This window comes from Vulpes vulpes, chromosome 12 (assembly GCF_048418805.1).
Source record: "Vulpes vulpes isolate BD-2025 chromosome 12, VulVul3, whole genome shotgun sequence".
Taxonomy (NCBI): Eukaryota; Metazoa; Chordata; class Mammalia; order Carnivora; family Canidae; genus Vulpes; species Vulpes vulpes.
Window position 1 is genome coordinate 134387263 of NC_132791.1, and position 16727 is coordinate 134403989.

A 16727-nucleotide genomic window follows, 5' to 3' on the forward strand; every position below is an offset into this window, starting at 1 on the left:
GAGCAAATCCCAGACGTGACCAAAGAGCTCAGGTTGCCCAATACCCATCATATGTACATATGTCCATACGTTGCACTTGGTTGATGTGTCTCTTAAATCCTTTTTTCTTTTTCTTTCTTTTTCTTTCTCTCTCTTTCTTTCTTTCTTTCTTTCTTTCTTTCTTTCTTTCTTTCTTTCTTTCTTTCTTTCTTTCTTTCTTTCCTTTCTTTCTTTCTTCTTTCTTCTTTCTTTCCTTTCTCATCTTAGATTGTTCCTTCTTCCTTCCTTGCAATTTCTCTGATCAAGACACAGGGCCCTTTATAGGCAGTGCTCTGGTCTTGCCATTTGACTCGTTCCTCCTCCTTCTTGTAAACTGGTTGTTAGATCTAGTAGTGGTTGAGGAGTCTCACATTCAATTTCCTGGTAAATAGACACCTTGGGAGTTGGCCTGTCCTTCCTATTCCATTACATCAGAAGGCTAATCCTGGCTGCTTGCCTCTCTCTCTTTTTCTGGTGTTAAATCTGAGCGCTGGATTCAGGCGTAGTCAGACTGAGGCTGGCATTATAAAGTTCCCGTCAGCTTTTTACCTACTGCTTTCATTGACCACCACTGCCTCGCTGCATTATTTCATGAGGAGTTGCAAAACAGGGATGTCTTAATTCCATCCTTCCTCTCTGTGCTTGTCACCTGTTATTCTTCTATAGGTAAGAATGTGCCTTCATCAACTCATTGTTTACCTTGAGACATAGGTCATGCAGGAAAAGCTGGATAAATGTGTGATTTCTTTTCCCCCATTACTTACCAGTTTTCAGAATAATAAGTTGATTCCCTACCTTCCTCCACAAGGGACCAATTCATTATTCTTAAGATCATTGTGAACTGGTAGATTTAACATCTTTTGGGGGTTTTGGGAGACAGCAACTACTCAGCTTCAACTTCAGACAGTTGTTTTGAGGAAGGAGATAGAAGTCCAGCATTACCAGATTCCTGAGAGTTTTGTTGTGGTTGTTGTTGTTTTGTTTTAAGAGAGGCCAGAAATCCAGATTGTTACTCCAATTATAAATGTTAGTAGCCAACTTAATGGTGGAAAAAAATGAAAAGGAAGAAAAATAACCTCGATGACAGCATACAGCATACGACAGCCTCAAGCCACCAGCTTTCAGCCTCTGGATCAGCTCTGTCCAACAGAACTTTCTATGATGATGGAAAATTTTCACAGTGTTTTCTGTCCACTGCGGTAGCCAGCTAACTCCATGTGGCTATCAAACCCTTGAAATGTGGCTAGCAGAACTACAGAACTGAGTTCTTAAATTTCAACTTAGTTTGAAAAGCCCCATATCAAATAGCCACCCTAGCAGGTACCATATTGGGCAGTGCAGCCCAACAGAATAATCTATTGGTTTCTAAAAACTTGGAAACTGGGGCAGGATAAATGGAGTCTTAAACCTCCAAGTGAGTACTCTGGATAGTGACTCCTGGACTGATGATACCTCACCCCTCCTACAGAACCTTTCTCAGCCTAGAGATCAAGTCCACATTCCCTGATACTCCATTCACTGACCCAACTTCCCTTTGTGGCGAAAATTTCCACCTCTTCCTATGCTCTCCAGCTACTCAGACATGACTCCTTCCTCTGTAAAGCAGGCTTTTGTCCACTCTAGGGCTTTCGCTAAAGCCATTCCTTCTTAATTTCACAAATGCTTATCGACTACACATTATACTCCCAGAATTATATGGGGTGCTGGGAATACGTGTTTCCTTCTCCTAAGTAACTTGCAGTGTGGCGGGGGAGACAATTAAAAGTAGTGTTCTCAGTGTCACCCTGGAGGAGACACATCGCTAGCCTCCTCCCCCAGAGGTGGGGAGAAGTCCGGAGGAGGGAGCTTCTGAATTGAGTCTTGAGGGGTATGTAAGGGTCATCCAGGTAAAGGAGAGTCAGAGACAGTGGCAAAGAGACAAGGAGGAAGGCTAAAGTGAGTTTAAGGAACTCTAAATGAGTCACCACGGTTGCTAACTGGGAGGGGAGGAGGCAGTGGCCGAAGAATCAGGCAAGGGCCAGATATTAATAACAACCATAATAACTGATTGTGGCCAGTCAGGTTCTGAACACTTTATCTCAGTAAATAAACTACTAGTGACCCATTAAGGTTTTTACCATTTTCCATATGGGGACATTGAAACGCAGGGAGATTCCATAACCAACCCAAATCCCATGACTAGTAAGTAGCAAAGCCTATATGTGAATACTGGCAACCTGCTTCCAGGGGCTCACTTAAGAAGTGTGTAGCCCTGGGGACCCCGCCAATAAGTTAGGACCTAATCTCCAAGGGAATGGGGCACTGATTTTCAGCCACAGTGCGATGGGATCAAGTTTGCATTTTAAAAAGATGATCCTTTTTGGCTATTCCGGAGGCAGAGCCATCAGAGAGGAGTCTATTAGAATAATCCAGCAAGAGAAGGTGAGGGGGTGGCAGTGGGGATGGGGAATTAGGGCTAGCAGGAGAATTATGAAGGAACATGGAATTGACGGGAATTTGGTGACTGGAAATGGGGAGGGCGGGAGAGGGAAGTCAAGATAAGACTCCCAGCCTTGGCTTAGCCACTGGCTGACGGTCCAGGAGTGGGAAGGAAGGATGACAGGGTCAAGTGAAGATGTCCAGCAGGTGCTGGAGGTCTAAATCCAGAGGTAGGACCTGAAGCCTTTTAGGAGCACCACTGTATGGGATGTGCAGACATTTGACCTGGGAAGGAAGGGTGAGACACAGCATGACCTCTTTCTCCAGGTTGGCCTCTTGCACTCCTCCTCTTCCTCAAGAGGCCATTGGGGGTCTCTTGCTAGCTTCTGGTTCCCCTCTCTCCAAGCCGCGGCTCCTTCTCACTTGGGGAACCCCAAAACATGCTGACGCCTGTGGTGATGGAAATCAGGACAGTGGTTAGCCTCTGGAAAGGGACAGGGCAGAACTTTCTGGGGGTGGAGGAAATGTCCTACGAATTGAATGGGTTGTGGGTGGCATTTGTTAAAACTCAATCAAAACACACCCTTCGGGTCTGTGTCTGTCACAGCACGTAAGTTGTTCCTCGGAGCTGTAACGAGCGAGCGACAAAGTGACCGAGGCTGGGTCTCTGCCCTGGACTTAGAAATCAGAGTCTCCGAGCCGGGGGCTGATGCGGAGCCGGTGCGGGGCTGGTGCGGGGCTGGTGCGGGGCTGGTACAAGCCGAAGCGGGGCCGATGCGGGGCCGATGGGGGCTGGAGGCCCCGCGGACCCCGGGAACGCGCAGCTGCAGGAGCTCCTCTCTCGCCCCGCAGGTGCCCGGGGCTCCGGCCGCGCTCCCACACGCTCCGCGGGAGCCGTGTGCTCTGGGGGCTCCCCCGGCCGTGTGCTCTGGGGGCCCCCGGTGACGGCTCCGGGCCAGCAGCTCGTGGGCAGGACGCCGGAGGGTGGGGGGTTTGCAGGGGCCCCGCGGGTCGGCGCACCCACCGTGCCCCCGGAGCTTAAGGAGCTCGGGAAGGCCCTTGGCTCTCCCCCGTCGCCGAGGACCCCGGCCGGCTGCCAAGTGGCCATGGGGAGACCTGTCCACCCCTCCGGCCGGCCGACCTCGTGGCGCAACGGTAGCGCGTCTGACTCCAGATCAGAAGGTTGCGTGTTCAAATCACGTCGGGGTCAGCTCTTTTTCGCGAGGGCTTGCGTCACTTTTATTTATTTCCCTCCCGGGCGCGTCACCGACGCTCGAGCGCCGGCGCCCAGTGGGAGCAGCACCTCGCAGGGGCCGGAAGGGGAGCGCGCCGGGGGCCGCGTCTGGAGCCGCCCCGTCGGGCAGCCCCGAGGTCGGAGCCCGGTGCGCGCGGACGGGGGGCGGGTCTCCGGGTGCCCGGGGAGGAGAGGATGGAGCGCGCGGGCGAGAAGGTGACTCAGGGGGCGGCCGCCCTGCGGGGCGCGTCGGCCGGGCCGGGTTCCCGGGACACGCGCCCTCCGCCACGTGGGCGGGCCCGGCGGGCGGGAGGACGAGTTCAGACCCCAGAGAGGAGAGCGGAAGGCGCAGCTCGGCGGACGAGGTGGCCGAGTGGTTAAGGCGATGGACTGCTAATCCATTGTGCTCTGCACGCGTGGGTTCGAATCCCATCCTCGTCGGCGTGCGGTTCCCGCGGCTGGGATTTCCGTTTTGTCATCGTCAAGCACGAATTTCTTCTGTAACCTCTTACCTACCCCGATTCGGTTCCCGCGTCACCCCTCTACACTGCAGTCGCCCCCGGCCGTGGTTTTCGCCCCTTCCGCTCCTTTTTCGGGGACGGCCCGAGGTCAGCTACAAGGGGCATCTGGGCATCCATTCACCTGCGGTAGAGCCGACCTGGCCAAGGAAAGAAGAGGCCGAGCACCTTACGGTGGGCGCCGTGGCTTAGTTGGTTAAAGCGCCTGTCTAGTAAACAGGAGATCCTGGGTTCGAATCCCAGCGGTGCCTCCACGCTTTACTGCTTTTGCGGAGAGCCTTTGAGCATCCGCAGAACGAACCATCATTGTCTCTCCGGAGCCTCTACGGGATGCGCTTTCCATTTCTGGCCTTTGTGGTTGGGTCCCTGGACCCCGCGGTGCTGGTCGTCAGCCTCCGTATTTGCGCCCGATCTGCCGCCGAGCACCAGAGTGGCATCTGCGCTTCCTGTTCCTTCCCGAGACGCTCGGTGATTCCGCCTTCAAGTCGTTTATCATGTCTCTCGGAATGGCCCTGCCCATATTTGATTTTCTTTCTACATGACCGATGGGTAATATAAATTCTATATAGCTTCAGACTGAAACGCCAACACCAACTGGCCGGTTAGCTCAGTTGGTTAGAGCGTGGTGCTAATAACGCCAAGGTCGCGGGTTCGATCCCCGTACGGGCCAGGAGTGGTTCCTTTTTTAACTATGCACCATTTAATTTCTTGTTACTGGGGAAAGTCTGCAGAGCAATCTTTCCTAATCCCAGGACTTTTCACATCCCAAATAGAAAAGTGTAGAAACTCAGTCCAAAATGGTACTCTCTTGAGTGGAGAGGAGGGAGGTTTAATAAAACTGGAGTTCCTTCTGTGATCTCTATAATGGTCCCAGCTATGGCTTGGGGCTCCTGGAACTTACCATGTGAACTGTGGACAGGAAGCTTGGAGAGGTTGGAACCAATAGGACACTGATTGGGGGAATGTGGGAAACGGGGTCAGGAATGGAGCAACCAGCATTTCCAGTTCTTCATGGGCCAAGATGTCCAGTTCAGCCAGCCCCTGCATGTCCCCTCCAAGATCTCAGAAGTCAGCCCCTTCCCTTTCGGTACCGGGACACCTTGCTTGTGTTTCTGCTTTTACTGGATCTCTGAGACCCTATCTGTGTCTCTCATGTGTTCCCCCCCTCCAGCCTCCCACCCCATGTCAGTGCTGCCTGAGAACAGGAACCGTACACTTGCGGGGGATGCCTGGGACCCCCTTCCGCCCTGTTCCCAGCATCTGCCAAGAGAGCTCCATGAAAAAGACCCACCCTCATTCAGCTCACCAATCCCTGGAACCCCACACAGACACACTTCAGCCTTAGCAGCAGCACTTTAATTCCACAAAAACTCAGAAAGCCAAAACTGATTAGAACACTCCACAACAGGTGGGCTTCAAAACCAGCAACAAGTCTGCCTGAACCCTGAGAGCAGTGAGACCCTTCCCACCTCACCCCCTGTGCCATCGATGCACTCCTTCCAGCTTGACCTGGTTCCGCCTGGGGAAGGGGGATCGTCCAGGGCCAGAGGGCAGAAGCAGGGGGTTATCCATCTGAAGGTGTGCATCCTTCTCCGCATGGTGTGTGGCCAGGGGGCACTCAAGCTCCCACAGCCCCTGGCACCTGAGATATGGCCACTGGAGTCAGGATGGCCACAGTGGGGGCTAGGGCCTCTTCTCCTTTCTTGACCACACATGGCAGGCATGTCCCCAAGCTGAGACCTAAAGCCCTGGGTTCCAGGGACGGCGCTCTAGCTGAAGAAGAGAGTTGAGAACAGGGTTGCTACAGATGGCCAACTTAATAGAAGCAGAGCATCATTCCCTCCTACCCGGAGAGGCTTTAGAACTTCCCCATATACACCTGAATAAGGCCCAGCGAGTGGTGGCAGGCCTGCTAAATGCATCCGCAAGAGCCTCCAAAACACAGGCCTCCCCTCTGCGGGCAGTTCCCACCAGGGCTCCTTAAAGAGGCCTCAGGATCCTGCCGGCCCGGCTTGGCCAGCCTCTCCTGCCCTCCAGGTCACTTGCACAGGGCCTCCAACACCTCCAGGGTGCGTCGGATATCCCGGACTTGGCGCGCCAGCCCCTGCACGGGCTGCAAAGCCCGCTCCAGCTCTTCGCAGCGCGCCAGCAGGGTGTACATGCCCTTGATGCTCATGTCCACCGCTTCGCCTAGGGAGTCCACGGCATCGCGGTAGGTCTGGATGCAGCCCACGCTCAGCGCCGTCAGCTCCTGCACCGCGCCGCCCAGCCCGCGCAGCAGACGGTCCACCCTGCCGCCCAGCTCCCGACTCAGCCGCTCCAGGTCCCGCAGCACGTCGGGGTCGATGGGGGGGATGGCCGGGGCGGGCGCGGGCGCCGCACAGGGCCGCGCTGGGGCGGGGGGCGGCGGTTGCGGGGTGCCGCTCAGACGAATCTTGAGTTGCAGGTTGTTGGCCACGAAGTGGGTGAGGTCGCCATGGCGGCTCACGGTGCCCTCGAGCTCCAGGGGGCTGGAGATGGTGGCGCGGCGGCCGCTGCCCGCGCCGGGCTCCGCACCCCCCGCGGACCCCGCGCCTCCGCCGCCGCCACCGCCGCACGCCCCGCTCAGCCCGTCCAGGCTGCGGCTGTCCTGAAGGCGGCTGGAGAACGAGCGACCAGCCCTGCCGGCCGCCGCCGCCTCCTCCTCCTCCTCGTCTCCCTCCCGCGGCTCAGCCTCCATCCCGCCGCCTCCCGCGCTCCCTCGACGGCAGCCCCTCTCGGACGCAGGCTCGGCCTCCGGCGGCTCGGGGTCCTCGCAAGCCTCCCCGGCGCGGCTCCCTGGTGCGGACGGCGTCCCTCTGCGGCCGGACTCGTCGTGGTCCCGAGCCTCCCGCTCGGCCCGGTGGACGGCGCCGCGGCTCGGCGTCTTCGGGGACGCCGCGGGGTGGCGGCGCGCGCCCCCAACGTTCTCGGCCTCTCCCTGCGCGGACGGCGGGAGGCCTGAGGGCGGCTCCGAGGGCGCTCGGCCCGGCCCGCCGCCCCATAGCGCGGCTTGCTGTTCCCCAGGAGCCGGAAGGTCCGCCTCGGGCCCAGGCCGCCCCCGGGACGACTCCATGCCGCAGCTGGGGGCAGGCACCTAGGAACTGATTCGCCCCGGCTCGCGCGGCGTCGGCGGCGCCTTTAAGGGGCGTTGGTCGAGGCGCGCGATTGGCAGCCGGCTGACAATGGTCAGGACAGGAAGAACACGCTGATTGGTCGTGGCGACCAGGAAGTCCCGGAAGAAGGGCTGTTATTGAGCAGCCGAACCCACGTGAGGACCGGCGGGGCGGGGCGAAGGAGGGGACAGCCACAGCCTTCGCTCCGCCCTTTCGGGAGGAGGCGGGGCAAGTCTTAAAGAGGAAGTCCCTGAAATACACGAGTCCTCCTTCCGGGGGCGGGGCTCAAACTCTGCATCCACAGCTGTCACGCCCACAGTTGTTGCTTAGCAAACACACCCCGCGGGCACCAGAGATGCGGCTCCTAGAGAGTTGGTGGGGATGAAACGAGTCTCTCCTGGTTGGGCCGTGGGGATTGAAGCACACTCAGTCCATCAGGAGGGATGCAGCGGGGATCCTCAGCAGAGCTCGGATGGCTGGGTCCAGAGAGTCTCACGATGGACGACCAAGCAGGCTTAAAGGCTTCCCTGTGCTTTTGCAACTCTGTCCTCTGTCTCCGGCCCCCTGCAGGTGGGAGGGTCTCTCACCTTGGAGGATGATGGTGTGTGATTTTTGCCACGAGATAAAATATGCAATAAATGAATGGCTGTGCACGAGGAGCAGAGCCCTGGTGCCAGTCTGGGCCCATCTCTTCCTTCTTTTCCCTTGGCGGGTCTTGCTGGAGTCACACTATTGTTCCTCAGCCCCAGGAATTTACACTTGTTCTTGCCTTTTTTTTTTTTTTTTTTTTTTAAGGCTAAGTCTACCAGGGAAAATTTCAATTTCAGTTCCTTATTTCAAATATCACCTTTTCAGTGAGGCCTCCCCTGACAACCTGTGTAAAAATTGTAGCCAGCTTCCCCAGCAATTCCCCATGTCCCTTATTTTCCTTTGGTTCATGGCACTTACTGCCATGTAACGTACTACAGCTGTGCTTGCTTGCTCATGTAAGCTCCCTGAGGGTAAAGGGTTTTTGATTTTTGCTTTTGGTCTGTTTGGATCTGTATCCCCAGTGCTGAGAACGGAGCCTAGCATATCGTAGGCATTTCCTAAATATACAGTAAGTAAATGACGGAAAGCATTGACTTCCTCTTTGTGACCTGAATAGTTCAAGATGTGTTTCTGTCACTTGCACCCAGAGTCCTGACTAATAAACTATGAGGGCAGTGGGCTGCTCTAAGCTTCTCTCCTCCCCCTTGTCTTCCCTTTACTTCCCAGCAGGCAGAGGCTCTTTATTTAGCAAGTAATACAAAACAGGAGTCAAACCAACAACAACATTAAAACAAGGGGACTGGGGCTCCTGGGTGGCTCAGCGGTTGAGCATCTGCCTTTGGCTCAGGGCCTGATCCCAGGGTCCTGGGATCCAGTCCCATATCGGGCTCCCTATAGGGAGCCTGCTTCTCCTTCTGCCTGTGTTTCTGCCTCTCTCTCTCTGTCTCATGAATAAATAAATAAAATATTTTAAAAAATAAAATAAAACAAGGGCAGTGTGTTGTGTCATGCAATAACAATCTCAAGGCAGAGTGTGTTCAGAGAAGCTTGGATCCAGTGCTCAAGGGCTCTCACGAAGGACCTGATTTCCTTCTTTGGGGGCAGCTGTATCCCAAGTGTGCTTCCTCAGGGTGGCAAAATGGCTATGTTTTTTCTCATCTTGGGGGGTTGTATTCAGTCTCCCTGAGCTGCTATAACAAAATACCATAAACTGGGTGTCTTAAACAACAGACATTTATGTCTCACGCTTCTATTTCTAGAGTCTGGGAAGTTAATTTCTTTTTCCATCTTGTTGACCTAAACTGGATCACATGTGCAATCTGGTCACATTGGCCAGGGTAATGCCATGTCTGACGGGCTTAGGACTGAGTATCCAGCAGTAATTACTCCAGCAAGGTGACAAGACCCAACTTATCAGGCTAAAACAATTATGCTCTTCCTGGAGCTAGAGGTGGGTCAGTTCCCTCGACACCCAAGTAGCTGTAACACGGTGTGGAGCCGGGGGGGGGGGGGGGGTGAGGGGGAGCTATGGAAGCAACCAGAGTGTGTCCTACATTAGGGGTCCTCCAAGTACGGCCCATGGGCCAGATCCGCTTTCTACTGTTGTTATATGGCTTGAGAGCTGAAGATGTTTTTCACATGTTTAAATGGTTGAAAACTAGAGACGGCTGGGTGGCTCAGTGGTTGAGCGTCTGCCTTTGGCTCGGGGTATGATCCCAGAGTCCTAGGCTCGAGTCCCACATCAGGCTAACTGCAAGGACCCTGCTTCTCCCTCTGACTGTCTCTCTGTGTCTCTCATGAATAAATAAAATCTTTAAGAAAAATAAAATAAATGGTTGAAAAATAAAGGATATGAAAATTCATGTAATTATATGAAATTCACATTTCAGTGTCCATAAGTTTTACTGGAATACAGCCATGTTTGCTCATTTGTGAACTGTCTCTGGTTGCTTTTATGCTATAATGGCAAAGCTGAGTAGTTTCAACAGAAGCCAGATGGCCCACAGAGACTTCATGATTTACCTCCTGGATTTTCCACAGATAGTTTGCAACCTCTTGCACCATGAGCAGCAGGGGAATTGGGAGCCCACCCCAGAAGGGGCTCATTTCTCCTGTTTGCCTATCAGTGTCGGTGGCCATGGGGTCACTGCTGGTGGCCTGATGGACTCATGTTTTCACTCATGAGCACACTCCGTTCACGAGGCTTTGGAATACTCTTTTTTAGGACTTTATAAAAGCTGATTTGGGTCAAAGAGGCCTGTACTACACAGTGCATGGAGATAGAGAAGGATAGGTTTTGTTGCAATTAGGGATAAATGTCTTTTCATATTTATTTACTTAGACACACATGTTTTTATTTTATTTTATTTTATTTTTTAGAAAGAGAGAATGAGCAGGGGGTTGAGAGGGGAGAGGCTGAGGGAGAGAGAGAGAAAAAGAGAGATAACCTCAAGCAGTTTCAATGCACAGCAAGGAGCCTGACTTGGGGCTCAGTCTCCCAACCCTGGGATCATGACTTGAGCCGAAATCAAGTTGCCGAAATCAAGAGCCACTCAGGTGCCCCTACCCCTAGGCAAATGTATTTTTAAAGGCCCATGTTTTCCCCACTACTCCATGAATACACATATTTTTTTTGGTTGCCAACCATGCCATGCCTGCATGTGGAAATTTGGTATATGAAGAAAGTGGGGCATTTGGGATCAATTTATATAAATAGTGCAAGTAAAAGAGACCAGTGATTTGAACCAAAACAAAAATGGAAAAAAAAACAACAACAATGATTTCATCCCTTATGTTACAAAAAATAATTTTGATCACATTTTTTAAAAAAGATTTTATTTGTTCATGAGAGACACACACAGAGAGAGGCAGAGACAGAGGCAGAGGGAGAAGCAGGCTCCATGTAGGGAGCCCAACGTGGGACTCAATCCATACGCTAAACCGCTGAGCCACCCGGGCTGCCCTTGATCACATTTTTATTTTTATTTTATTTTTTTATGATAGTCACAGAGAGAGAGAGAGAGAGGCGCAGACACACAGGCAGAGGGAGAAGGAGGCTCCATGCACCGGGAGCCCGATGTAGGATTCGATCCCGGATCTCCAGGATGGCGACCTGGGCCAAAGACAGGCGCCAAGCCGCTGCGCCACCCAGGGATCCCTTGATCACATTTTTAAATGAAAAACAGACAATAATGAAAGGAAACAGAAGTACATGTTTGTTTTATTTTTTATAAGCTTTAAGGTGGGGAAGTCTTTATTTTTTTATTTTTTATTTTTTTATAATAAATTTATTTTTTATTGGTGTTCACTTTGCCAACATACAGAATAACACCCAGTGCTCATCCCCTCAAGTGCCCCCCTCAGTGCCCGTCACCCATTCACCCCCACCCCCCGGGGAAGTCTTTTTAAAGTAAAACCAAAAATCAGATGCCACAGAGGAGACAGATGACAGACTTGACAATATAATACTGGAGAATACCAACACAGGAAAACCACTCCTCTATAAGCTATGTTAAATGACAAATTGCAGAGAGGGAGAAAAAAATATTGACCAAGGATGTGACAGACTGTTAATATTTCTTGACCTTACAAGTAAATTAGCCAGAAGACCTATATGGCAGGAAGGCTTCCGAGGACTCCAAGGTTGATAAATTCAGTAGCTCAACAAAATCACGGAGGCCCCTGGTTCTTTCCATCTTTATGCTCTATCAACCACTCTCATTCTGCCGATCTGTCTTTTTTTTTATTTTAAAATGAAGTCATGTAAAAAAAAAAATGAAACCATGTGTATGTAGTTGTATTCATAAAGATAAGCACAGTAATCAGAAGCTATCCCACATTAACAGCAACTCCAAATACAAAGATGATGCTCTGACTTCTGTGTTTCTTCAAGCATCAAAACCACCAATCTTTTTTTTAAAGATTGATTGATTTGTTATTTTACACACACACAGAAAAAATGAGCACATGAGCAGGAAGAGGGGCAGTTAGGGAGGGAGAGAATCTCCAACAGATTCCTTGTGGATTATGGAGCACCACATGGGACTCCATCCCAGGACCCTGAGATCATGACCTGAGCCGAAATCAAGAGTTAGATGCTTGGGGGATCCCTGGGTGGCGCAGCGGCTTAGCGCCTGCCTCTGGCCCGGGGTCCAATCCTGGAGATCCGGGATCGAATCCCACGTCGGGCTCCCGGTGCATGGAGCCCGCTTCTCCCTTCCGCCTATGCCTCTGCCTCTCTCTCTCTCTGTGTGTGACTATCATAAAAAAAAAAAAAAAGAGTTGGATGCTTAACTAGCTGAGGCACCCCAAATCACCAATCTTTTTGTCCTTCTCTTGTACATTATTCTCTATCCACACTCTCTACATCTGCATCCATCTAATTAGATCCCTGGATTTTATTCCATTTTACCATGTGACATTCATCCACAGATATATACCATTGGCTGCTGCTTTGGGGGTGGAACATCTTTCAGAGTGTCCACTGATAGTCCCAACTGGCCAGTTCCCCACCCAGGTAGCCTGGAGAAAATTTCTCACCCTGCGCTTTGAAACAGTTTGCTACCCATCTTCCTGACCTCAGCTGTCCCCATGGGCACAGAAGGACTGCCGCACATCCAGCCATCTCAGGAACCAGCTTCATGTGGCATTAGAAATCAGTAGATTAGTCAGTGAGATCAATACCACCCCCATTATGTCCAAGTCACATCACAAGGAGACAGTGTGTGACACTAGCTCGGCTCTTCCCACTATTAGACTCGTTCATTCCCATGATCAGTTGAGGAGCACAATATATAAATTCAGTAAGAGGGGCACCTGGGGGGCAGCCCAGATGGCTCAGCAGTTTAGCGCCGCCTTCAGCCCAGGGCCTGATCCTGGAGACCTGGGATTGAGTCCCACATCGGGCTCCCCACAGGGAGCCTGCTTCTCCCTTTCCTGGTGTCTCTGCCTCTCTCTGTGTGTCTCGAATGAATGAATGAATGAATGAATGAATGAATGAATAAATAAATAAATAAATTCAGTAAGAAAGAATCTTGCCAAAGACCAGACCAAAAAAGGTTTATAAGGCTGCAAAACTCAGTAGGTAGGTATAGGGTCCCTGGGAGAACATGAATTTCTCCAGGGGGCTTCTCCACCCTCTGTCTTTTCAATCTATTCCAAATTTAGAAAGCTACTTCTTTGGAATTACAGATCATGTGTGGGGAATTTGTCTCCTGGTTGGGAATTCCATTTTCCGTTCCTTTGGAAAACCTGAAAACTCTTTAGGTCCTGTCTTTCGTCTTTCAGCCATTGTTCTCAGCATGGTTTTTTGTTTTCTTTTTTAAAATTGATTTATGACAGTCACACACACACAGAGAGAGAGAGAGAGAGGGGCAGAGACACAGACAGAAGGAGAAGCAGGCTCCATGCACCGGGAGCCTGACCCGGGATTCAATCCCGGGCCTCCAGGATCGCACCCTGGGCCAAAGGCAGGCGCCAAACTGCTGCACCACCCAGGGATCCCCAGTCAGCATGGTTTTAATTTGTGTTCCCTAATAACTAATGAGGTTGAATATCCTTTCACATGCTTATTTGCCATCTGTATATGTTCTTCGGGGAGTGTGTCTCCACTTTTCTATTATTTTCTGTTTCACGTATCTTGTAAACTACTTAAAACCCTTTCTAGAATAAGACTATATATTTATACTTATTTATAAATATTCATTTATAATAGCATATTTATAAACATAAATACATATTTTTTTGTCTTTTGACCCTCTTCACCAATTTCTCCCACCCCCTACTCCCTGTCCCTGTCTGTTCTTTGTATCTCTGGGCTTTTTGGGTTTTCTTGTTGATTTGTTGTTTGCTTCCTTGTTTTTAGGTTCCAGATATGGTATTTGCCTTTCTCTGCCTGACTTAACTTAGCACAATGCCCTCCAGGTCCATCCATGTTGTTGCAAAAGGCAAGATTTCATTCTTTTTAATGGCCAGATAATACTCCACTGTGTGTGTGTGTGTGTGTGTGTGTATCATATCTTCTTTATTTGTTCATCCATTGATAGACACTCGATTGCTTTCACATTTTGGCTGTTGTAAATAATGCTGCAATGAACACAGGGATGCATGTAATATTTTCAAGTTAGTATTTTGTTTTCTTTGGAATCACTGGATTCTATGGTAGTTTTATCTTTACATTTTTGGGGACTCTCCATACTACTTTTCACACTGGCTACACAAATTTACATTCCTACCAACAGTACACCAGTACTTCTTTTTCTCCACATCCTCACCAACACTTTGTATTTCTTGTCTCTCTCTCTTAGATTTTATTTTCAAATAAACTGTACAAGGGGCTTCAACCTACAACCCCAAGATCAAAAGTTGTATCCTCCACCCACTGAGCCAGCCAGGTGCCCTTACTTCTTGTCTTTTTGATAACAGCCATTTTAACAGGTGTGAGGTGATCTCCTTGTGGTTTTGATTTGCATTTCCCTGAAGATCAGTGCTGCTGCCGAGCATACTCTTCATGTACTTCTTGACCATTTGTGTGTGTGTGTGTGTTTAAGATTTTATTTATTTGACAGAGAGAGCGAGTGAGTGAGAGCACAAGCAGGGAGAGCAGCAGGCAGAGAGAGAAGTAGGCTCCCTGCTGAACAGGGAGCCCAATGTGGGGTTCCATCTCAAGACTCCGGGATCATGACCTGAGCCAAAGGTAGACACTTAACTGACTGAGCCACCCAGGTGCCCCATTTGTATATCTTATTTGGAAAAATACTTGTTCAGATTTTCTGCCCATTTAAAATCATATACATATTTTTTCTCCTGAGTTAAATATTTTGGATATCCTTATCAGATATCAAATATGACTTGCCAATATTTTCTCCCATTCAGTAAGTTGCCTTTTCATTTTGTGGATGTTTTCCTGTGCTTTCCTTCTAATGGAGGCTAGATTTTTAAATGCTATTTATAACACACACACGACTGCACTTGAAAACAGACTATGTTATAGGCAGGGTAGGATTGTTATTTCCATCTTACAGGCTCAAAAAGGTTAAACCACTTGGCCGACGTCACATGGCTATAGAACAGTGGAGAAAAGAGTAGGACTCAGGGGTGCTAGCCAGCAGCTAAAGCTTCTTCTTCTGCAGATCTGCCCGCTGCCTATCAGGCTACAATGAGGGGAGCCAACCACCACTCGCCAGTCTTGCCAGCATCTACACCACCCACAGAAATCTAGACAGGCATTGAAGAGCAAACTATTGGGGCACCTGAGTGGCTCAGTGGTTGAGTGTCTGCCTTTGGCTCAGGTCATGATCCTGGAGTCCTGTGACCCCAAGGTCCTAGGATAGAGTCTTGCAACCGGCTCCCCACAGGGAGCCTGCTTCTCCCTCTGCCTGTGTCTCTGCCTTTCTCTGTGTGTCTCTCATGAATAAATAAATAAAACCTTAAAAGAAAAGAAGAACAAAATATTGGCCAACCTACCAGGAGGATACAACTAGAGCCCCCACCCCCACCCCAGGAAGAAGAATGGTGGCTTTCCTGCCATCGTCCCATCAGTGGAAAGATAAGGTAATCATTAAGCACCCAAAGTGAACAAATGTTCCAGTCAGCTGGACCCAGCATAGTATCTTTACTTAAAAGAATGTCAACAAGGACAGTTTTCCCCCATGCCCAGGACACGAGCCCTTGTGTTCTTTGTAGGTTGGTCAAGTAGGATGTTGGCTGTGTGGGATGTGGGGTGGAATGTAGGGTTTATGTGGGATATGGAATTGTCATATTGTCACATTATCTAATTAAGGGGGTGGCTCTTGCTAGAATATGTGGAATTTTTATGAGTAAGGAGATGATGCCTCTTTGCCTTTGTCACTGACAAAATGTCATGACACAGATCTCTTGATTCTTCCCATTGCTTAACGTAGGCTGTGGGTGCCATTCTAGACAGAGAGAAGAGCCAGTGCCAAGGCCTGGAGGTGGAAACAAATTTGGCAATATTCAAGGAACAGCAAGGAGCCCAGCGCTTTAGTGATCGAAGGGGAAGAACAGTTGGGAGATGAGCCCCAAGTCAGGCAGGGATTTTTTTTCTAAAGATTATTTATTTATTCATGATAGACACACACACACAGAGGCAGAGACACTGGCAGAGGGAAAATAAGGCTCCATGCAGGGAGCCTGACGTGGGACTCAATCCCAGGACTCCAGGATCACACCCTGGGCCAAAGGCAGGCGCTAAACCGCTGTGCCACCCAGGGATCCCCTAGGCAGGGATTTTTAACTCAGTTTTATTTTTACATTTTATTTATTTGACAGAATGTGAGAGAGTACAAGGAGTGGAGAGTAGCAGAGGGAGGAGAAGCAGGCTCTCTGCTGAGCAGAGACCCCAACTCAATCTCAGAATCCTGGGATCATGACCTGAGCCAAAGGCAGACCCTTTAACTTCCTGAGCCACCCAGGCACCCCAAACTCTGAGTTTTAAAACAGATGCGTGTCTGGGTCTCAACCTAGGCAAATTATATCTGCATTTCTCAGACTGAGGTCTGAGAGTTCTATTTCCTTCGTAAACCCTCCAGGTGATTCTGAGGAGTGTAACCAGGATTGAAAATCAGACCTTGCCATGGAATGAGTTTGGATTTTATTCCTAAAGTACCCGAACTTCTCATGTGGAGAATGGGCCAGGAATAGAAGCAGGAAGAACAGTTAGGAGGCTGTTGCCACGACCCAAGCCAGAGGATGGTGGCTTGAATTAGCATGAGAGAAGTGGATAAGGAAGGTGTGGCTGGGACACCGTGGACTTCGTGGGCCATAGGAAGGATGGGATCGGCAGAGAGAAGGGAGAGAAACCAGGGGATGTAAAAAGGAAATTCTTTGCTTTTTAAAGATTTTATTTATTTATTC

At 50.3% G+C, this 16727-nt stretch overlaps 1 protein-coding gene and 4 non-coding genes across 5 annotated transcripts; 4 read left to right on the forward strand and 1 right to left on the reverse strand.

Moving 5' to 3' along the window:
• The first annotated feature begins 3574 nt into the window (after positions 1–3574).
• On the forward strand, positions 3575–3646 carry TRNAW-CCA (transfer RNA tryptophan (anticodon CCA)). The gene has a single exon. It is a non-coding gene; the product is annotated as a tRNA-Trp (tRNA).
• A 383-nt stretch (positions 3647–4029) lies between these two features.
• TRNAS-GCU (transfer RNA serine (anticodon GCU)) lies at positions 4030–4111 on the forward strand. Its single transcript has one exon. It is a non-coding gene; the product is annotated as a tRNA-Ser (tRNA).
• Positions 4112–4365: 254 nt separating this feature from the next.
• Positions 4366–4439, forward strand: TRNAT-AGU (transfer RNA threonine (anticodon AGU)). The gene has a single exon. It is a non-coding gene; the product is annotated as a tRNA-Thr (tRNA).
• Positions 4440–4784: 345 nt separating this feature from the next.
• Positions 4785–4858, forward strand: TRNAI-AAU (transfer RNA isoleucine (anticodon AAU)). The gene has a single exon. It is a non-coding gene; the product is annotated as a tRNA-Ile (tRNA).
• A 664-nt stretch (positions 4859–5522) lies between these two features.
• Positions 5523–7335, reverse strand: BORCS6 (BLOC-1 related complex subunit 6). Its single transcript, XM_026005450.2, has one exon. It carries the CDS (start codon positions 7280–7282, stop codon positions 6227–6229), a length of 1056 nt encoding a protein of 351 aa, XP_025861235.1. The 5' UTR covers positions 7283–7335; the 3' UTR covers positions 5523–6226.
• Between the last annotated feature and the right edge of the window lie 9392 nt (positions 7336–16727).